Source organism: Mytilus trossulus, chromosome 4 (assembly GCF_036588685.1).
Source record: "Mytilus trossulus isolate FHL-02 chromosome 4, PNRI_Mtr1.1.1.hap1, whole genome shotgun sequence".
NCBI classification, from domain to species: Eukaryota; Metazoa; Mollusca; class Bivalvia; order Mytilida; family Mytilidae; genus Mytilus; species Mytilus trossulus.
Genome location: NC_086376.1, coordinates 11793495 through 11817939, shown reverse-complemented (window position 1 = coordinate 11817939; position 24445 = coordinate 11793495). Strand labels below are relative to the sequence as shown.

The following is a 24445-nucleotide window of genomic DNA, read 5'->3' as shown; positions in this document are numbered from 1 at the left end:
CAAAGAAAATCTTACCTCATGAAAAGAGTGAACTATTCAGTCAGAATATGAAATATTTTTTCAGTTCTATTTTTCATAATAGAATAAACAAGACAAAGATTTCAAAACAATATTTTTTTCATTTATTTAGAAATTTCATCATTTTGTTTCAGTGAAAGAACTTTATTCTTTGACTGTAAAATATTATTATTAAACATTCCAAAATAAGAATAATCTTTATTGTCATATAAACAAATAAAAAACATGTTTGTGACAAAATTTTAAAAAAAATTATATATATATATATATATGAAAAATATAAAAAAAACTTGTATACATTTAAAACATTTTACTACCAAACAGCATTCATTGTAACATACACATAACTTTATATTTATATACAATGTATAAATATTTATAATTTTAATCCCATAGGATTTTATTTTGTCCCATGGGATATTAAAAATCCCATGGGATAATAAAAATCCCATGGGACAACAAATATCCCATGGGACTACAATAATCCCATGGGACCAAAAAAAATCCCATGGGATTTTGCCCTGTCCCATGGGATATTGAAAATCCCAAGTTTTTATAATTCAAATTGCAAAATAAATATGAAAGTAACAGTATAAAACCAATGAAATTATTGAATCCCATGTAATTCCGCACATTTTGGTTATATACATGATATTGTAGCTCTTGTTTGAGGCGGCGGCGGATTTGCAAATGAGTGTTTTGCAAATTAAAAGTGTCCAGTGTTAATAGTTAATCTGTTCAATCTTGCACGAGGCAATATTTTACAAAAGGCTACAGTTGTAGTTTTAAAGATTCTATCAATTGCACGAAACTCTATGTTGAGGGTGGTAAGGTTTTTTTTTCGTGCAACTTATTTTGCCATTTTTATTTAACGTGCAGCCGTGAAAAAGATTCGTTATTCACCGTGTGTCGTGAAATTGGTAAATAGATTAAAGTGCAAGAAAATTTTAGTTGTTCGTTCATCGTGAAATGGCAATTTCATTTCGCTTTCTTCCGTGCAGATACCCCCTTTAAGCCCCTTTATGTTGAATGATAACACTATTGATTATTTATGTCAATAATACAACTACATGTATATATTAATATTTATAAAATAAAAGAAATAAATGTATACATAAAAGTATATAAATCTTGAATATAGATGGTATGAGATGCGAGTTATACATATTAATATATTTAAAGGGACAACATATTTTATTGGTAACACATTCTGCATATCCTTTTTATACAAAATGTACAGATGTGCTATATATGATTGCCAATTAGACAATAATGCATCCGAACAGTTCCATATCACTGCAACTTTTCAAAGAGTATTGGTGGTCCAATATGTGCAGACAGTGCATCGGCGCATTATATACAAAGAATAACAAATCTTAAAGTTTAAAAACTTGAAAGCAAGATATGTTATTACTGAATCATCATGTTCGCTGGTTCTTCCTAGTAAGCTCAAATGTCACTGTCAACTGAGTTTTGCACATTGAAATTGTCGACGATTATCTTAGGCTCTTTTTGACAATAATGATCCATGATTTAAAAATGATCACATATGTATTCAGAATAGTTGATAGGGACTAATATAATGAGTATTGTGATTTAAAACTTTTCAGACAAAAGCTTTTCAGGTTCGAATGCAACATTGTCTTTCCCATTGACATGTATTGTCACTACTTCCGGTTTTTCGTCTTCCTTTCTCGGCCAGTGATATTGTATGAGCGCAATGTAAACATAGCTTCCAAGGACTGATCCAACTAATGGTCCAACAATTGGCACCCAAAACCAGTTGTAATTTCTGTAACTGTAAATAAAACGTTCAAAAATCAATAAGTTCAACTTATTCATAACATTGTTCAAAAACGAGAAAAAAAAACTGTAAAACAAGAATGTGTCCATAGAACACGGATGCCCCACTCGCACTATCATTTTCTTTGTTCAGTAGACCGTGAAATTGGGGGTCAAAACTTTAATTTTGAATTAAAATTAGAAAGATCATATCATGGGAAACATGTGTACTAAGTTTCAAGTTGATTGGACTTCAACTTCTTTAAAAACTACCTTAACCAAAAACTTTAACCTCAAGCGAACGGACGCACGGACGCACGGACGCACAGACGAACGAACGGAGGCACAGACCCGAAAACATAATGCCCCTCTACTATCGTAGGTGGGGGATAAAAATAAGTGCCTAAATTATTCAATTTTTTAAAATAACAAACGAATCGCTCAAAGTCAATTTTAAAAAGGTCATTGCTTTATCGATATATAACGTCACATCTGCTTTTCCTATATCTTTCATATCGTTTACTTACATCGAAGTGTGCTTGCTTGTATTCAATCGTTTACTTTGTCTTTTGCATTAGTCGTAAACCTATGTGTCAATACATGTGGGTTCTTTCTGAGACAACTATAACACATCCGTTATGGTAGTCTCGGTTTTCTTTGTATACAAAGTTAGTGACTGTTGTGGCTTGTGTAAACCTATAGTACTTTTTGTTGATGATGCTTTTTGATTAAATTAAACATAACTGATTCTAAAATCAAACAGAAATACCAAGTTCATGAAAATATTAAGAGAATAGAACTAAGTATTCGAAAATACACGTGACTAAAATTACCAACCTGATAGGTTCCAATCCCCAGCCAGCTATTACTGTAAACAGTCGGGGTCCGAAATCTCTTGCACAGTTTATAGCATAACCACAGTTAAAAGCAAAACAGGTCCCGATCGCCGTTACAATCATTCCCATTGCTATTGGTATAACACCTTTAGGTGGCATCATGTTCTTCTCGTCTGCTACAGCATGAATACAGCCAAGTAGCAAAAATGTTCCGAACACCTGAAGAAAAAGTGGGGAAATATTTGGTATCAAGATTGCTTTATTTGAACGAATGCTTTTCTTTTCTATAGTTTTGTTGCATATAACTAGGCATACAAACAAGTGGTCCACTGGAAATACAGCAAATTGAATTTATATGTTTCTTAAGTTCTTTTATTGCAAGGTTGCTGCTCACAAGGAAGCTATTAAACCAAGAGTTCCAAATGGTGAAGTTGAAATCATCCCTTCGTAAATTTTAAGGACGCCATCACGAGTTGGTTGACCGTTATGGAATAACTGTTTCATAAATGATATCGGATATGTTCCTTTCGTCGTATCTACAATCCCCTTCCCTTTCATGAATGTGACCTACCGAATTAGACTATTTACCGGAATTGTCATTACATAAGCAACACGACGGGTGCCACATGTGAAGCAGGATATGCTTACCCCTCCGGAGCACCTGAGATCAACCCTAGTTTTTGGTGGGGTTTTTGTTGTTTGTTATTTAGTTTTCTATGTTGTGTCATGTGTGTTATTGTTTTTCTGTTTGTCTTTTTCATTTTTAGCCATGGCGTTGTCAGTTTTTTTAGATTTATGAATTTGACTGTCCCTTTGGTATCTTTCGTTCCTCTTTTATGTCTCAATACATAAAAAAAAACATTTCATTAATCTAAAACTGAATCTAATGTATGATCGAAACGCTATTTTAAACAACACTTACTTGATCGAAAAATGCATTAGTTGTAGATACGAACTCCTGTGGAAATGTAGAGAATATTCCCGCTGTAGACGTGTTACCATATGTGGACCGTACACCTCCATCAAAATGGTTGATTGCGTCTGTATAACAATAAAAATAATGCCTTAAAGTAGTAGATTATGCAGCGAAATATATTAAAATTGGTACATTTGTAAAATGTCCTAATAATCCTTGTTTTTTATCAACTCTCAAGATTGAAAAAGTGAAAGTACACAAAAGTAGGTAGGACAATGTTAAACTGAGTCTAAAAGAAACCTTCTCTCAAACTATGTATTTTCGTGAACAATACGTGTATATTATGACGTAGGTATGTCATCATAACATTTTTAATATTGTCTTATTCATTTGTATTTCTTAATTTCGTGTATATCCCTACATAATTAGAAAATTGTAGTTCCCCATAACTTCTAAAATCAAGGTCAAACATTGAACTTAATGACCTTTCTTTCATTATGTGTGCGTCCGACGCGATTTCCTCTTAATTCCACCAAGAACCCTGAAACCTGAACATCAGACCAGAAGGGACCTTAAAATATAGGCAAATCAACCTCAGGTCAAATCTATCTACGTCTATCCTATAAAACTTGTAATAAAGGAGAATGTTATGCTTGTCAATCTTGAATACATATATATAGAGAGATAGAATGTACGTCAACGAGACACCAACCAAACGACATACATAACCAAAAAAACATCTACAGGTAAAGATGCCTTCATTTTCCATAAAAAATAAAATCGGAAGTCAACCAAGAAAAGTTCAATGATCAATTCATCTTGAAGAATAATACTGTATGATACGGAATCGTTTTGCACTTTGGGTTCGAAAATAATAATGTAATAGTATCAAAAAACGTCCTGCAGACGACAACATATCAAAAGTCAGGTGAATGTGATGATATTTCATTTATTTGTCTTATATCTTTGATCAGACCTTCAGTTTTCGTATTTAAAGGATAAAATATCAATATTCTCATAACTTTTAATTACTGCATGTGAACAATTAGATCTAAGCAACGGACTTAACCAAAAAACATTTTGCCCCAAGGTGTCTTATACAAAATATGTGGGTTTATGTGAAATATCCTGTTTTGACAGGGCTTTTGGTCACATTTTATTAGACGAAACACCTTATACAGGAATAACCATTTTATTCAAGTTTGTCAATTTAGACATGTATACGACTTTACAGTGTCATCCCATACTTCATTTATGGACTAAAATGACCAGACTATATCATCCCCTTTAATACTATAATAATAAAGGACGATTTACGTAATTTAGAAAGGTTAAAACATACTACATTTTGTTATTTTATTGTCGTACGCGTCACTTAGTCACTCAATTCAAATTTCAAAATTACAAATGTTTGTGACACGAACACCGTGTAAATTGTTTTAACTAACTACATAATATTCAATTTTCTAATGAAAAGTATTAAAGAGGCAACTAGTGCTGTTTACTGGCTTTTTCGGTATTTCTCTAGACAAGATGTTAAGATAACTAAGTGCCGCGTACGACCATAAAATAACAAAAAGTAGTACAAATAAGGTTTTGTGACTTATTTGTAAATGTATGCTTGGTTTTACATGCTCTATTCTGAAATACGTGACTTTTTTTTGGCAGTCTTAAATCATAGATATAATTACCATGATATATTCCAAACTGAACAGCTGCTGCCACAAATGATCCTGCTAACTGTGCTATACAGTAGAGGGGCCATTTCCACCAGGCACATTTCCCCATTATACAGAAACCAAGAGTAACTGCGGGATTAAGATGACCACCTAAAAGAAAGATACCAACATGAAACTACATATTTTCATTTCTTATACACATTTTTGCATTTTAAATAAATAATAGAGTAGGTTCGGTAAGGGCTTTTTTTTGCCTCAAATTTCGTGTTCATGTAACGAAATATTTTGAACACTATTTAAACACTTTAGTGTCGATTTCAATTGATTCAACTAGATTATGTGAAACATTTTAACTGATTTTAAAAGGCAGTAAAAACGCTTCGATTCAAGTCTTAAATATGAAAAATCTACCAAATATGCAAAAAATCGTCACTTTTTAGATGTTTTTTATCAAAAATTAAGTGGCCGCATGAATGTGCATCCTCACTTTATCTCCAAATTTATAATGAATCATTAGCAAACATCTTAAAATTCGTAAACTTATAGCTTAGGACATCGGAAGTATGTCCTTATGTAACCCTTTTTATCTATGCTTACCAGACACTCCTCCGCTAAAGTAAATACCAAATGTCAGCCCAAGTCCTCCAGCAATGTTAAGAGATAGAAAATTACCCATTTGTCCATTACTAAGTGTTAACTGTGCACCGGCTCCAATGGCAAAGGTCTGAAACCAAAAAAAAACTATACTTATATCGTATATATTGAGGTCGTTTATCCAAAAGCCAACCCTATATATATTGTTTAATACATAAGAAAATGTAGGACTTACTTTAAGAGATATCAATCAACTATTTGAACCCCATGAAAAAAAAAGATTGAGATATGATAATTTTCTCATACCACATCGACTTTATTATTTCCTTATTATCAAATTTAGTACGATTTAATTATCTCCCGAACAACAATTTTTTTTTTGGGTTATGTTATTTCGCTATATTTCTTTTATCTGATACTTGTAAATTAATCTGTCAAAATTTCGGCAATAAATTTGCCAGTTTTAACCTTCATATATTCAGGCGTTGATAGCTTACATGCTGCATGGGTTTTGCTCATTGTCGAAGACGTACGTCGGCTTATAGTTCTCTGATGGAGAGATGTCTCATTGGCAATTAAAACAAATCTTATTTTTAAATTTTATTTCATAAATAGACGGCCTTCTTTGCTTTTGTTTATTGAGAATTATTTGGCTCTTTATGAATGAATTTCTCACTAAGATAACGAAATAGTTTTATCCTTAAATATCATCAAATATGGGAATGTTGTTATAATTCAATTTAATTTAAGTAAATATTTATTGAAAAGGTCAAAACAGCATACCATGGAATTATCGTTAATACCGAGCCAAATGAAAATACAAATAGTCCTCTCTTGACCTCTTTATCTCTTCAACTACATGGTATGTGTTTTTTAAGATCTGTTATAAATCGATTTTCCCAAACTTTGAACAAAATAAAATAATATTCCTTTTAGATTTGTCAATTATGAGAAAAAAAAATTAGAAAATAAGAAGCCTGTAATTCAGTGGTTGTCGTTTGTTTACGTATTACATGTTTGTTTTTCGTTCATTTTTTTTTTATAAATTAGGCCGTTAGTTTTCTCGTTTGAATTGTTTTACATTGTCTTATCGGGGCCTTTTATAGCTGACTATGCGGTATGGGCTTTGCTCATTGTTGAAGGCCGTACCGTTACCTGTAGTTGTTAATGTCTGTGTATCAAACGTATTTAAGCCCATTAAAGACCATTAAAAATGGTACATACACACAAATTAAGTATTGTATGTTCAAAGACAGTTCAACACGGGTTTCACATTTTTCATTTACCGGAAAACAGTTTCTCCAAAACTAGACATGAATGTGTTCGTCTGCTGATGCAGAAAATTTAATAATTTTAGATTTTAACTTTACGTAATGGATTTATGGTGTATAACAAATCTCCAAGTGTGTCATGTTCTACATTATGATTTATTTACTGGTTTATACTATCGAATGCAACTAAGGGGATTTTTCCTTACAAATGAAAAGTTACTTAAAAAGTAAAAACACAAAAATACTGAACTCCGAGGAAAATTCAAAAAGGAAAATCAAAAATCAAAAGGCAAAAGGCAAAATCAAAAGTCCAAACACATCAAACGAATGGATAACAACTGTCATATTCTTGACTTAAAAGCGTATGGGCTATGTTGAAATGAGCACAGTTTTTATTAAACTATGATGTTATGTTTGTCTTTTGTATTTGGTTGTGTGGTTTTTTTTACCTAGCTTAAAATATTTACGAAAAAAAGATAAGGTAAAATCTTCAAATACCGAAATCCAAGGAATATTCAAAACGGAAAATCCTTTATCAAATAACACAATCAAAATAATGGAAAATAACTATCATACTCCTGACTTGGTATAAGTATTTTCTTATGAAGAAAACGATAGGTTAAAATGGTTTTATAGCTAGCTATATGTAGCTAAATCGCTTATTTGTATGACAGTCGAATATGTTCCATTTTATTGACAATATTTTCACGGGTGTCATTCGGTTTAACGAGAGAAATGATCGTGAAAGAATATCTAACGGTGGTCAAGTATTGAGAGACGATCGTGAAAGAATTTTAAGGTAAATTCTAGGTCAGAATTGTGAAAAAATCGCTTAATTTTCATAACGCGGAACAAATCCAAACAAAACAAGAATGTGTCCAATGTACACGGATGCCCCACTCGCACTATCATTTTGCATGTTCCATGGACCGTGAAAGTGGGTAATACTCTGATTTGGCATTAAAATTAGAAAGATTATACTATAGGGAACATATGTACTAAGTTTCAAGTTGATTGGACTTCAATTTCATCAAAAACTACCTTGACCAAAAACTTTAACCTGAAACTTCCACTTTCATTTTCTATGTTCAGTGGACCGTGAAATTGAAGTCAAAAGTCCAAATTGGTTTTAAAATTAGATAGATCATATCATAAGCAACAAGTGTACTAAGTTTCAAGTTGATTATACTTCAGCTTCATCAAAAACTACCTTGACCAAAAACTTTAACCTGAACGAACGGACGCACAGACGAACGAACAAACGGATGCACAGACCAGAAAACATAATGCCCTCTACTATCGTAGGTGGGGCATAAAAATATATATCTGTCAAGATGGTTTAATCATCCTAACATTACTGTGCAATAAGAAAACGAAAATATGCAGTACTTTACGACAAAACACAAAAGGCGCAATGCATGTAAAATTGAGAATGGAAATGGGGTATGTGTCAAAGAGACAACAGTCTATGGATAAAAATATTAAAAAAAAACACGCTATTTGTACCTATTATGGTCATATTTCATTATATCATGATATATTTGAAATTAAATCTTTGGAGTATCTGATAGTATAGTAAAATAATTTTATATTCTTCCCTTAAAAGCGTTAGTTTGTTTACGAAAACCTTGACTTTGTTGAATTTTCATCAAACTTGATCGTGAAAGATCGGGCAACTCATTATTTTGATCGTGAAAGATAATGCGTGACCAGACTTAATACTAGTAATCAATTATCAATATTTCTTTTACCATTTTGTATACCTGCAACAGGTTGAAACCTGTAACTATTTTGATAAGAATAAACATTAAAGATATTATTTTTTTTTAATTCAACACCTTACATCTAAAGTAATAAAAAAAAAAACTAAAAATGTGTCTAAATCAGTGTGACGAATTCATCTCAGAGAATCGGTTTAGTAAAATTCAGGCAGACCGCCACTAATTAACCAATAATATGAGTATCCAAAGTTTCAACAAAAATATCAACCTTCAACCAAAAACTTACAGCAAAAAACAGCATCTATCATGAACAATTTTAGATTGAACGATAACGAACATTGTATTTGACCTTTTATTTGTGTTTTGGTGTACACGTGATCTCTATCTAAGGTCATTCCAAATATTATAAATTTGAATTCTGTTTTAACTTGATTTTTATCCTATTCATATTTTTATTCAAACATTGAATTATTCTAGCTTCGTCTAAATTTGCCATTATAGTATTTGAATTACGTAAGAATATTATGATTCGATTTCAATCATGCTGTTTTAATATAAATAAGCTATAAATTTGGAATTATTGATATGTTTTTTTATAATTTCTTATCATACAAAACATTACTTTTCCCCCAGTTTATACGTAATTGGCATATGTAGAATCATATTAGTTATCAAAGGTACCAGGATTATAATTTAGTACGCCAGACGAGCGTTTCGTCTACATAAGACTCGTCAGTGAGGCTCAAATCAATATATTTATAAAGCCAAAGAAGTAAAAAGTTGAAGAGCATTGAGGATCCAAAATTCCAAAAAGGTGTGCCAAATACGGCTAAGGTATCTATACGTGAGATAAGAAAATCCTTAGTTTTTCGAAAATTCAAAGTTTTGTAAACAGGAAATTTATAAAAATTACCACAATATTGATATGCATGTCAACACAGAACACAGACGTGTTGACTACTGGGCTGGTGATACCCTCGAGGACGAAACGTCCACTAGCAGTGACATCGACCCAGTGGTGTAAATAGTTATAAAATGTACCAGGATTATAATTTAGTATGCCAGACGCGCGTTTCGTCTCCATAAGACTCGTCAGTGTCGCTCAAATCAAAATATTTATAAAGCCAAACAAGTACAAAGTTGTATTGAGGACCCAAAATTCAAAAAAAGGGTGCCAAATACGGCTAAGGTAGTCTATTCCAGGGTTAAGAAAATCCTTAGTTTTTCGGAAATTATTAGTTTTGTAACAGGAAATTTTAAAACAAATGACCGTATAATTGATATTCATGTCAACACCTAAGTGCTGACTACTGGTCTGGTGACACCCTCGGGGACGAAACGTCCACCAGGAGTGGCATCGACCCAGTGGTGTATCAAATACTAACATATATTTCATTGCAGAAGCATTCAAATAACTTTTTATTCATAATTTTAGGTACACCAGTAAATACAAAAATGTTCAGTGAAGGAAAGTTAGAAATGAATTAATTTAAGGACAGCTTTGCTTCTGAAACATATGATTGATCCATTGACATAGCAGATTTATGCCAAGCGGAAATCATTACTTTCGTGTTCAGGTCGATCATAGATTAATGTCATATTATGTTCTAGACCGTCAAACCAAAGAATGATAGGGGAATAGATAAATGATCGCTTTTGTTTTTTTCCGATCGGCAGTAAAAATCTTTTCAAGTTAGACGTACTTTTGGTTTTGTAGAAATGTACAAATACACAGCCAATTCAGGTCAGAATAGGGGAGTAATATCCGATGTCTCGTGTAGAGAGAAAAACATGATAAGAACCCATGCATCAACTATTTGAGCAGCTTGATATATTGTTTTATTTTATAAATAAGTTGTTAGTTTTTTCAATTGTGAAACATTAAACATGTTGGTGTCTTTTATAGACGAAAATACAGGCCGGGTTTTTCGAATTGTTGAAGGACACACAGCTTCTCACATCCTCTTTATTTTAACTTGATAGTTGTCGCAAAGGCCTTCATACTAGATCTTCTTACCTAATAGTGTCATCCTCGTGACACACAATTTGAAGAGAGCAAATACATATTTAGTAACAAAGCATACTTCAAAGGTACATGCTAACCTTGTAACTTCACTATTTACACTTATCTAATAAAAGAAACTTAAAAATGTTATTTCCATGGTACAACACGTGTTTCTGGAACTACTTTCCTCAGGTACTATACAACATTTCAGACTACAAGCATCAAAACAGATGTTGAAAGACAATCATGTATAAATGTAAAAACAGTCAAAATACAGCATTCGACAACCGACCTATAAATGAAGTCATTCTTTATCATAACAGCTGTCGTCTGGAACACCATGGAAGACAGAACAAAGACAACTAAGCCACCAAAAACTTTTTAAAGCGGCAATGTATAGCTGCGCACGAGGGCCTTCTCCATCCTCTAGGGATTCTACAACGTACCCATACAGATACAGAGTATGTTTAAATTGTACTGATAAAGATGAAAAACAAGTTAGTTATATTATATCACTGGTCTTTTCTTGTATTGATATATTATTGAAATCAACAAAATGAGGTTATGAAATAACGGTCAATGACGTAGTATGCCATCAGTCGTAACAGTTTTATTATTTTAAACACTGGATCTGAAAAATCATTTATATACAATAGACATGATGTGAACGGCTAACATTTGAAAAACAGAAGGAAAAAAATGTGCCACTTATATGAAGAAGCCAAAAGAATTTTTTTTAAATAGGTTATCATGTGCCCAAATTCCTACATGCATATCAATTAAAGATTAAAATGTCACCGTTGTGTAGTATCATTGAAGTATTTATAACGTATACTATAAACATGACCTGGATAGTTAAGTTTCCACGTTAAAAATGTTGAACCATTTAATTTTTCATAAAATAATTGCAAATATGAATGAATTTTGTTTGGTTTTATTATTTTAAACATGATGACATTATTAAGTTAAATTTGAAAATCTGAACTGACATTCGTCAAAGTGTCAAACACTAAAACACTAATAAACTGATCATAGATACCAGGATTAATTTAATATATACGCCAGATGCGCGTTTTGTCTGCAAAAGACCCATCAGTGACGATCGTATCCACAAATGTTATAAAAAGCCAAATAAAGTTGAAGAGCATTGAGGACCAAAAATTCTTTGCCATATACAGCTACGGTAATCTATTCCTGACGAAAATAACACTGAACATGCAGCTCCCCTATAAAACACGATTTAATAAATAGGATTTGACTGTTCTATAGCTACTTATATTCATTTTTTGTCATAATGCTCCTTCTAGTATTGAAGTTTTTATTATCCTTAGATTTCTGTTATTGGGGGTTTATGTGTTCTTTGTGTAAACAAAAAGAAAACCTCTTAGACGCACCAAAGTTATATGCTAATGTCATTATATATTAAAAGCAAAGATTGAGTATTTTGAGCCTCTATTTGGGTTTTTTTCAATCGATTTACGAATTTCGAACACAGGTATACTACTGTTGCCTTTATTTACTCAACTATACCTAAAACACTATTTAACATACTGGTAATCGTAAAAAGTTTTCTGTCGCATAAAGAACATTCTTATTTCTAGATATGAAAAAATAAATGGTCGAAGTTCTGGGAGACTCCAGTAACAACATTAACTCATTTTCTGAATAACAATAATACGAACAAATAGTAAGGTAAGGTTATGCAATTACGATTGACCGAGATGAATGACGAGATTTGAACTGCCACTGAGAATAGGGAGAAGCTTGTAATAGAGCAATAACTTTGTTTTGCAATATTAAAAAAATAAAATGTTTTTGGATATTTCTTAAACAAAATCGTATTCATCTAACAAGGTCTTCATGTCCATGTTCAACCGAGCGTAGAAGCGTATTTATACATCCAACAAAGCCAATCGGACGCTTCTCCCTCCTTAGCACTAAAGATGATGCCAAAGTTGAAAAGCCAAGAATCTGACCATGTCTTCAACCCTCGATTTTCTTTTGAACTTTAATAAACACAAAATAAGATGGACAAATTACAAGATACATTTGAAAAAAAACCATGTAAGCATGAGATGTATTTCTAATGTGATAGAGTGTTTTTGATTTTATCTGTTAGACTTTCAAAATCAAACGAATCAAGACATATGAATATAATCGTCCATATGAATGATAGATACGATCCATTGTGTATAAATCGTATATCCATAACGAAACATTGTTTATGATGATTAAACACAAAAAAACCTTATTAACATTCTTTTCTTAATATATGATGTATTTTGACGAAGTTTTTTTTATTGCTAATATATTTCTTCTTTTTTTTTCAGAACGAATAAAGGATATTCTTTTTATCATATGTCTTCATGATAAAGATTTTTTTAGACATATATATTATTAAAAATTGTTTTCATGTATGTCAAATTCACATGAGATGTTTCTCTGTTCTTTTTTTCATTTTCTTTTAACTTTATGTGGGGTTTGATACCATATAGGTATCTAATATTTCTTTAATGATTCAATAGAGCACTATATTGGTATTCATCAATCTACATAAAAAAAAATGTTAAAAAAAAAGATAAAAATGATTTACAAAATGCGCAACTATATAAGAAAAAATGTCATGTCTTAAAAAAGGACTTTATTTTGATTTGTAACAATTCTTACCACTAGTATAAAAGTTCCTATAAATTCCGCTAATATTTCACGACCAGCTTTACTTGTTAATTTACACGACACCATCTTCAAAGATAGAAAGTTTTAAAATATCGCCACCAAAGGAGTTAACCTGTCACTTAACTCTTATCAATACAAACATAAATCTCAGGTAATCATACACAATGAAGTTGATATATGTTGTTATCTGCAACTTATACCCTAGGGAACATTTAGAAACAACCAATTGTTCTTTCCTCATTACTGCAAATTGTTTATAATTGTTTAAAGATACACTAGTTTGTTCTGCATAATTTATGTTAAAAGTCATAACTATCAAAGTTGGCCATCACGAATTTCAATGATTCTCGTTCCATGAAATAATGATATGAAATAGGAGTTGATAATAGCTATGTCTCTTGCTGAGTCCGTTCTAAAATCGAAACTAGAATTGAGTTTTCCAAAGAGATCTATATAAGTAATGATATGAAATAGGAGATAATAATAGCTCTGTCTCTCTTGCTGAGTCCGTTCTAAAATCGAACCTAAAATTAGGTTTTCCAACGAGATCGTTGCGAATGCAAATTTCTGGTAGCACTGATGAAATGTCAGGACTGAGTGCTTTAGTTGAAGATACATTGAAGACAACTGCGGTTTTACTTGGTGAATATCTGTTTTTTTAGGGGGAACGAGGGTTTAGTGCTAAAAAACTTATAAATAGATATAGGAAGATGTGGTGTGAGTGCCAATGAGACAACTCTCCATCCAAATAACAATTTAAAAAGTAAACCATTATAGATTAAAGTACGGCCTTCAACATGGAGCCTTGGCTCACACCGAACAACAAGCTATAAAGGGCCCCAAAATTACTAGTGTAGAACCATTCAAACGGGAAAACCAACGGTCTAATCTATATAAACAAAACGAGAAACACGTATATATTACATAAACAAACGACAACTACTGTACATCAGATTCCTCATCAAATGTTTACTTGTTTTAGTTTTTGAATTCAATTTAACATTTTGGTTTTAATTCGTACTTTTTGCCATGTCCATATGTCCACAATATAATTGTACTATTTTTTGTCTATAATCCGAATCCGCCTGTTTTGTGGTAAGACATACTTTATCTGTGTTACATAATGCATCAAAGTTGTAAAATACGTAGTTTTACAGTTATTTACATGTTTCTACACCCTTAATAATATTTTGATCACATATGTAATACATGTTCTTGAATAATTATTTTCATGTTTTGCTGAATTATTTGTTTGTTAAACAAGTGCAATGATTGTTTGAAGTATTCGTATACCGAGCATATCAAACAAAAAAAGGTGCTTGCCTACAGTCATGCACTACTCAAGGTTTCTATATTTTTCATTTTTACAGAATTTTAGAGACACATTCCCATTCCTATTTTCTGAACTTTTTTGTGTTTTTAATATGCTGTATAAACAATTTCTTCACAACCCAGGAACATATTTGTTACGCGCTCATTTATCAGGAAACCTTAGTTTTTGATGTACTAAATACTTAACTGCAAAAAGTTGTCCTTTTTAAGAACACATCAAATTGATTATATTGAAAGTATTCTATCATTTATCAGAGTTTGATTGGGTCTTCATTCATGTATTCTCTTTTTTTTTCTTTTTTTTGCCCATTATCATACTTGATATTTCAGATCCTAGTTATTCTATATATCGTTTTTCTATCTATTTCTATTTTTTATCGTTTGTCCCTTTATTCTCATCGTTTGCCAAATAATCTCTACTCTGTAAACCCAATATTGGATTAACAGAATAGAGATTAAAACAGACCATAATTAATGTTAATACTTTTGTAGTTGATTTCAGTGATTCAGTTCAATAAGTTCAGGAGACTATATACTCGTTTTTAAAAATGAGTCTGCTTTTGATATTATTTTGTAATACATGATGGATTAAATTTTTCATTTTTCTCATAAAACACATATTCTAGAAAGATAATCAGGTTGATTTTAAAAGACTAGATTGGTTTTTTAAAATAGTATGAAACTCAATTTAGGTAAAAAAAAATAATGTTTAAGGAATGACAGCAATAAAGGACCGGAACCATGGATCACCAATGATAAAAGAAGGACAGCAATGAAGGAGAGGACTAAAGAACCACCAATGGTTACAACAGATGACAGCGATTAAGGACATAAATCATGGACTACCAAAGGTAAACAATTGACTGCAATGAATGATTGGAATAATGGACCACCAATGGTAAAACAAGGACAGCAACGGGGGACAGCAATCATGTACCACAAATGGTAAAAGAATGACAGCAATTAAGGACAAGAATCATGGAGAACCAATGGTAAAATAATGACAGCAATTCAAGACAGGAATCATGGACAACCAATGGTAAAAGGATGACAGCAATTAAGGACAAGACTCATAGACTACCAATGGTAAAATAATGACAGCAATTAAGGACAAGAATCATGGACTTCCAAATCCCAATGGTAAAAGAATGACAACAATTAAGAGCAGGAATTATGGACCACCAATGGTAAACGAATGACAGCAATGAAATACAGGAATCATAAACCACCGATGGTAAAAGAATGACAGCAATGAAAGAAAGGAATCACAGACCACCAATGGTAAAATAATGACAGCAATGAAAGACAGGAATCCTAAAATAAACCACCAATGGTTAAAGAATGATAGCAATGAAGAACAGGGATCATGGACCACCAATGGTAAAAGAATAACAGCAATGAACGACAGCTATCATTGACCACAAATGGTAAAATAATGAGAGCAATGAAGAAAAGGAATCATGGAACACCAATGGTAAAATAATGACAGCAATGAAGAACAGCAATGAAGGACGGGAATCATGGAACATAAATGGTAAAATAATGTACAGCAATGAAGGACATGAATCATGGACCACCAATGGTAAAATATAACAGCAGTGAAGGACGGGAATTATGGAATATCAATGGTAAAAGAATGACAGCAATGAAGAACAGGAATCATGGACCACCAATGGCAAAATAATATCAGCAATGAAGAACAGCAATGATGGACGGGGATTATGGAACATCAATGGTAAACGAATGACAGCAATGAAGGACAGGAATCATGTACCACCAATGGTAACATATAACAGCAATGACGGACGGGAATTTTGAAACATCAATGATAAAAGAATGACAGCAATTAAGGACAAAAATCATGGACCACCAATAGTGAAAGAATGTCAGCATTGACATACAGGAACCATAAACCACCGATGGTAAAAGAATGACAGCAATGAAAAAAAGGAATCACAGACCACCAATGGTAGAAGAAAGACAGAAATGAAAGACAGGAATCATAAAATAAACCACCAATGGTTAAAGAATGACAGCAATGAAGAACAGGAATCACTGACCACAAATGGCAAAAGAATGACAGCAATGAAGGACAGCAATCATGGAAAACCAATGGTAAAAGAATAACAGCAATGAAGGACAGCTATTATAGACCACAAATGGTAAAATAATGTTCGGAAGGAAGGACAGGAATCATGGACCACAAATGGTAAAATAATGACAGCAATGAAGAACAGCAATGACGGACGGGAATCATGGAACATAAATGGTAAAAGAATGACAGCAATGAAGGACATGAATCATGGACCACCAATGGTAAAATATAACAGCAGTGAAGGACGGGAATTATGGAACATCAATGGTAAAAGAATGACAGCAATGAAGAACAGAAATCATGGATTACAAATGTAAAAAGAATGACAGGAACGAAGGACAGCTATCATTGACTACCAATGATAAAATAATGACAGCAATGAAGGACAAGAACCATGGACCATTAATGGTATAAGAATGACAGCAATAAAGGACAACAATCATGGAAAACCAATGATAAATGAATAACAGTCCTGAAGGACAGGAACAATGAACCACCAATGGTAATAAAAAAAACTACAGCAATAGGACAAGAATCATAGACCATCAATAGTATAAGAATGACAGCAATGAAGGACAAGAACCATGGATTACCAATGATAAAAGAATGACGGCTATGAATACATGAAACATGGACAACGTTTAATGAAAGAAAGACAACAATGAAGGACATGAATAAAGGATCACCAATGGTAAAAGAATGGTAACAGTGAAGGATATGAACCATGGACCACGTTTGGTTAAAAAGAAATGACAGCAATTAAGAACAGGAACAATGGACCACAAATGGTAAAAGAATGACGGCAATGAAGGACAGTAATCATGGACCACCAATGGTATAAGAATGACTGCAATGAAGGACAACAATCATAGACCACGTTATGTTAAAAAATGACAGCAATGAAGGACAGCAATCATGAACTACCAATGATAAAAGAAAAACGGTTATGAAGGGCAGGAATAATGAACCACCAATGGTATAATAATGACAGCAATGAAGGACAATAACCATGGACCATCAATTGTATAAAAATGACAGCAAAGAAGGGCAAGAACCATGGATAACCAATTGTAAAAGAACGACGGTCATGAAGGACAGGAACCATGGACCACGTTTATCAAAGAATAAAATCAATGAAGGACAGGAATCAATGACTATCAATAATAAATAAAGGACAAGAATGAAGGACAGGAATCCCCAATGGTAAAAGAATGAAAGCATTGAGGGACAGCAATCATAGACTACCAATGGTAAAAAAATTACAACAACGAAGGACAGGAATCATGGACCACCAATGGTAAATGAAGGACAGCAATGACGGATGGGAATTATAAAGACCATTATGGTAATAAAACTTATCAGAAACACCATGCTGATCATGTATGACGTCAGGTACGTATTTCGTCTTCACAGACTCATCAGTGGTTTTCGCATCAAACCAGTTCGTAGACAAAAAGTTTGCTACAAGTACACGGATAAGCCTTTTTTTTTGTTTCAATATATAGAACATGTATATGTAAGCTGATATCTGTTTGCCATGATAAAAGAAGACTTAATGCATGTCAATAAAAATATATAATTTACTTTTTTAGAATAAATGAATTGACCATAATGATTTGTAGTGCCAATGATTTCTTTATGGTTCAAAAGGGAACACCGATTTTCCCATAATCTATGTATTGTGCAAAAAAGGGAATTACTTTTTTGGTATAACGATGCTAGGATATAAAATTCTGAAAGTAACTTTCTACTTTCGAGAACAGTTTTCATGTATATATTGCAACAACAACAAACGGATTTTTATTTTTCATTTTCATATCTGATATTTGAAGTAAACGTGACATGCTTTAAAAGAGGGATGCAAGATACCAAAGGGACAGTCAAACTCGTAAATCTAAAACAAACTGACAACGTCATGGCTAAAAATTAAAAAGACAAACAGAAAAACAATAGTACACATGACACAACATAGAAAACGAAAGAATAAACAACACGAACCCCACCAAAAACTAGGGGTGATCTCAGGTGCTCCGGAAGGGTAAGCAGATCCTGCTCCACATGCGGCACCCGTCGTGTTGCTTATGTGATTACAAATCCGGTAAATAGTCTAATTCGGTAGGTCAAATTCATGAAAGGGAAGGGGATTGTACGACGTAAGGAACATATCCGATATCATTTGTGAAATGGTTATTCCATAACGGTCAACCAACTCGTGATGGCGTCCGTAAAATTTACGAAGGGATGATTTCAACTTCACCATTTGGAACTCTTGGTTTAATAGCTTCCTTGTGAGCAGTAACCCCCTATCAAGAAAATCATGATAGGAAACGCAAGCACGGGAATATCGTATCAATTGGGAGATATATACCCCGTATGCAGGTGCTGCTGGAATGTTGCTACTTAGAAATGGAAAGTTCACAATTGGAAAGCTGAAATCATCTCTTTTGTCGTTAAGTTTTGTCTTCAACCGACCCTCATTGTCAATTTCTAGATGTAAGTCAAGATATGAAGCCGACTTAACTGTATCTGTAGTATCCTTTATCTCCAATTCGATGGGATAGATGCGATCCACATAGTCACCAAATTTGGAATTGTTTCGTGAAAGAGCGTCATCTATATAGCGGAAAGTAGAGATAAAGGATATTGCTAACTTCTTATCTTTCTTCGTAAGAAGTTCCTGCATGAAGTCAGCCTCATAATAATAAAGAAACAAGTCAGCAAGTAGAGGGGCACAGTTTGTGCCCATTGGGATGCCGACAGTCTGTTGAAAAACACGTCCTCCGAACGTAACAAATATGTTGTCAATCAAGAAATCATGCATCTTGATAATATCGGTTTCAGAGAATTTTTTGTTTGAATCAGAGTGATTCTCTACAAGGTAGGATTTATCCCTCCCTAAGACAAGTTACTTGTATCTACGTTGGCCATTCTTTTTTTATGAAGCAAAGTAATACCAACTCTTTTAATTGTCTTTTAGTTTGGAATGTGGAATACTTGTGTAAAGAGTAGAAAAGTCAAATATTTTAATACTGTTACAAGATGAAAGAGAGTTAGATTGTATGTACTCTAAGAGATCTTTGGAATTTTTAAGTATCCACATCTGATTGACGCCAACTCTGGAATAGGCAGTTTCACAATAACTTTGAAGCCCGTCTTTGATTGCTGATAAGATGGATGTTAATAATTTAGAAAGGGGTTTCGTGGAGCACTTGGAAGACCCAGCAATATACCGTTGTTTGTAAGGACACTTATGTAGTTTAGGTATCCAATACAGTGATGGAAGATCCAGTTCTTCATCTTTGGTTGAAATGCCAAAGGAACAAAGAACAGACCTATGATTATCCAGGATTTCCTCTTTGGTAAGTCGTGAGGGTATATGTTGGGTTTCCAAGTGAATTGTCTATACCTAATTCGTTTATCAAGCAATTAATGTAATGACTTTTACAGACAAAAACGATGTTATTTGGGTCTTTGTCTGCGGGGACAACATCATATTTGTCATGGAGGTCAGATAGGTGTTTAGCAACATTTGGATCTTTGAAGATTGACGTAGCATGGGCATTGATGGACCCATTCAGTTTCTTAATTCTGATTTGTATTAACGACCTCACTGCCTTAGATAGAGTGTCTACGTCTTCCTTCTCGCGCTTAGCCCATTGCCTGGCATAATCCTCGACTGAATCCATCAGAATTTTAAAGTTGTATTTCCAATTGATGGATTTAACTATTTTACATCAAAGATTAGCAATTCCTACCTATTTTCAAAATCTTTCATCCTTACATAGAATGACTCTTAAATAGTCCATTCACGTCCAGAAACAGTATTAAAAAATCTAATTAATCATCGTCAGAATCTCAATAAAATGGTTTTGTAAGGTCACTTAAAACATTTCTATAAATCAAGGTTAATTGTCCTATGTAAATACTGTAAACATCTTCTAAATATAAGTATGGTTCAATACATAAACAAATTATTTCAAGTTGATGAATTGCTAATGGAAAAAAATATGATTACATGCAACTGTTATATTTTATTTTATTAGGCAAATATATCTTTTTTGAGTAGTTCAAAACAGGCCTACCCTCCAATGATGTATTGATGTTACGTATGTGCTTAATTGTATTGCAATTCGAAAGGTTAATGCGTGCTTTTTAACAACATGTTATAATTCTACACACACATATGTAATTTGTTTACGCAATTTCGATGGTTTTGCTACTTTATAGACTACTTCTAATTACACATCACTCAATGTAAATATATCTTTGATTTTCCCACGCTTTATTTTCTATACAGATTTATTTATAAATACGCATGAAAAGCAGAAAAACACCGTCCAGTTTTTATTTGATAAACCATAAATTGTCGGGTTACACTTCCGTTTACCTGTTAGTTCCCTTGTGTACAAAGTAAATCAACCACATGAAAAAACATGCTTGACATTTATTTAAAATTTAAGAAATATTGCATGCCCTACACGTAACCAAACATACAATCAGAGTAAAAAAAACGTGGATGCGTGTTATAAACAAAAGCCAACTTTGAATTCCAAAGTTATCCATACAGATTTTTCGAATTTGAATATGATAGAAAAATATTTTTTAATCAGATACATGTGTCATTCACTGTGTTTTATAAAGAATGAAGCGAACAATTTTATTTTCAATAACGAAAAAAACCCAGATGTAGAGCAAATATATATTTTACTAGAATACAACTGGACCAATATGTAGAAAGAGACAAGTTTCATGCAAAATAGTATTGTTGATTATTATACTATTATATATCTATTGTCATGAAAAAATATTTCATAATATATGTAGATTTAAAGATTTTTTTCCCAAGTAAATATCTTTTATTATATATTTGCTGTTTTAACAATTTACTCGGATTACAGCGTTAGCCCGAGTATCCCTGTAATTAGTTACTGAATTTCCAGGGAAAAGTTCAGTAAAGTATACTAAAGTATTAAAGTGTTAATTATATATATCACATATAGTGCATTCTTTTAAATACAGTGTACTGTGGATTCATTTATTTTCGTGGGTACCAATTTTCGTGGGCATAGGGAAACTTGCATATTCGTGGATATTTAAATTCGTGGTTTTGACAAAATTCACATGCATTCCTTTAGAAAATATGCATTTCGTTGAACATTTAATTTCGTTGTTTCCCTGTACCCACGAAATCCAAGAAAATTGGTATTCAACGAATATCAATGAATCCACAGTATACATATTAAGAATAAAATTTCATAGTATAAATCACGTGTTAAATCTTTGTTTTTCACACGCGTAAGCTATGATCATTCTCGAAAAAAGGTTCATTCATAATTACGCATGGCAAAGCAATATTAGTTAACCTTAGATCAAAATATTACAAAACCCCAAACAAGTAAAAAGTTGAACAGTAGTGAGGACCCAAATTCCACAATACTGTGCCAAATACGACTAAGGTAATCTAAGCCTTGGTTTAGAAAATCTCTAGTCTTTCGACAAGTTCGAATAGTTCATACTTAAATTAGTAAACAGTAAATTTATGAAAAATACCATATAATTGATATTTTGTCAACAACAAAGTGCTGAGTACTTAAAACAAGTCAATTTTTCATCTTAAACGTGTACGTTTTAATCAATTTTTGTGTGTGACCCGCAATTGTTTTAGTTTAATCGATTTTTGACTATTAAACAGAGGTATACTACTGTTGCCTGTATTCACATCTAAAGTATTCCCTATGTTATAACATGTTCTTGCCAAAAAAAAGCAAAATTTCAGAAACGAATATTCCGAGGAGTCAACAATGTAGCGAATGTAAATGGTCAAATTTGAAAAAAAAATAATATACCAAAAAAGTGAAGAAAATGTTCTCAATAGAAATTTCTTATTATAGAAAAAAATAGAGATATATATGCAGATACATAAATAGTTTTTTTTTTACTTGAAACGATTCTTACCACTAGTATAAAAGATCCAATGAATTCCGCTATTATTTCACGACTTACTCTACTTCTTAATTTCCAGAATACCATTTTTAAGACAGACAGTTTTTAATGTAATTACACTTCACCTTTCACCTAGTGCTATATAGTCCTACATACAATTATATTAATCGTAAAGTAATAGATGTTGTCGACTGCAACTTATGAAATACACCTGGGGGGAAAACAACGAAATGACAATTGTTTTAATTGTTTGGTCACAAGTCTGTAAATAGGACTTTTTTTCACTAATAATAGTTATACTTAAACCAACGTTTACACTTCTGTTACACATATTATGTTCTTACTCACTGCAGGTCTGACGTCATTTAAATGCATGTTTGATATGTTAAACATGAGCTTTGCACAAATAGATAATAATATCGTTTGTCTGACTGCATACATTTACAATTTTTTCCATGGTTAGCTATAGCGGAAGCAATAAATTTTCTCCGGGCTAAGCTATAGCGGAAGCAATAATTTTGAATTCGTTTTAATACGTATTGTGCTTTAAAAGAGGTTTTATTAATTCTTTTAGCTGCAGATGGTATTCGTCATCATTTTTTGAAAAATCGTCGGAAAGGTTAGCCATTAAATAACATTAAAAACAACTAATGTTTGGTTTTTTTTTTTCATTTCAAAACAAACATGATTTAACTTCTAATAGAATTTGGATCACCTTGGTCGCATCCGGACGAAGTTAATATGATGTTGAAGTCGATGCTTCTAGTAAAGGTTAAAAACAAGTACAACAATTTTAGGTGTCTTGTTGTAGGGCAAACAACCAACGATCATAAATTCAAGGCGTAATATCTAAAAAAAAAAAATTGCTGTTTGCTGAAACTTTGAAATACTATGAATTTTATCTGATGCCAGGCAAATATATGCTATAATTAATACTACCAGTAAAATTTTATTACACAACATGTGCATCTCGACATTAATTTAGTTTAGTTTAGTTTAAACATATTTATTTATAGTGAATTAGGAAACCAGTTTTGCAACTTATATTAATCCCTTTCCATTTTTAGGGTGCGAGTGCTGTCTTGTAGCGGCATTAACCTGCTCTTTTTCGAAATCTACAAGGGTGTCTTTAATATGCAAGAGATATGGCTCTCTCTTTACACGGGTCAGTTATTTATCGTCCCCTTCCGACATTAAGTGTCTCTTAAATGCAATGATCGGGTCAAAATTAATTAAAATCATTAACTTATTAAAACATGCATGCCCACGCTGGCATGTCTTATTATTAAAAAATGTTACGTGTCTAATATGAATATCTGTGATGAGTGTTCTTGTGTTAGTTTGTACTGTATTTCTATCACATAGCGATGTCGTTTTTCCGATACTTTTGACATTGTTATTTAAGCGGGAGTTTTGTCTACCCATCATATTAGGTTTAACCCGTATGTCCTGTACCACTTCAGGAATATGGCAGTTGTTATCAAATACTAGTAATCAGTTTGTATGTATCTTGGCGTTTGTTTTTTTTTTTTTTGCAGTAAAGTGTTTCTGTTTTTCCGTTGATTTCATCTCGTAGA

At 32.5% G+C, this 24445-nt stretch overlaps 1 protein-coding gene across 2 annotated transcripts; it reads right to left on the bottom strand.

The window, feature by feature from the left end:
* Positions 1–573: 573 nt before the first annotated feature.
* On the bottom strand, positions 574–23076 carry LOC134713731 (aquaporin-10-like). Of its 2 annotated transcripts, none has more exons than XM_063575021.1 (6): positions 22881–23076; positions 5829–5955; positions 5244–5381; positions 3559–3677; positions 2638–2855; positions 574–1816 (listed from the first exon to the last, which is right to left on the bottom strand). In XM_063575021.1, exons 1-6 carry the CDS (start codon positions 22953–22955, stop codon positions 1615–1617), a joined length of 879 nt encoding a protein of 292 aa, XP_063431091.1. In that variant the 5' UTR covers positions 22956–23076; the 3' UTR covers positions 574–1614. The 2 variants fall into 2 exon arrangements, with proteins under 2 accessions (XP_063431091.1, XP_063431090.1); XM_063575020.1 differs by lacking the exon at positions 22881–23076 and adding an exon at positions 13490–13641.
* Between the last annotated feature and the right edge of the window lie 1369 nt (positions 23077–24445).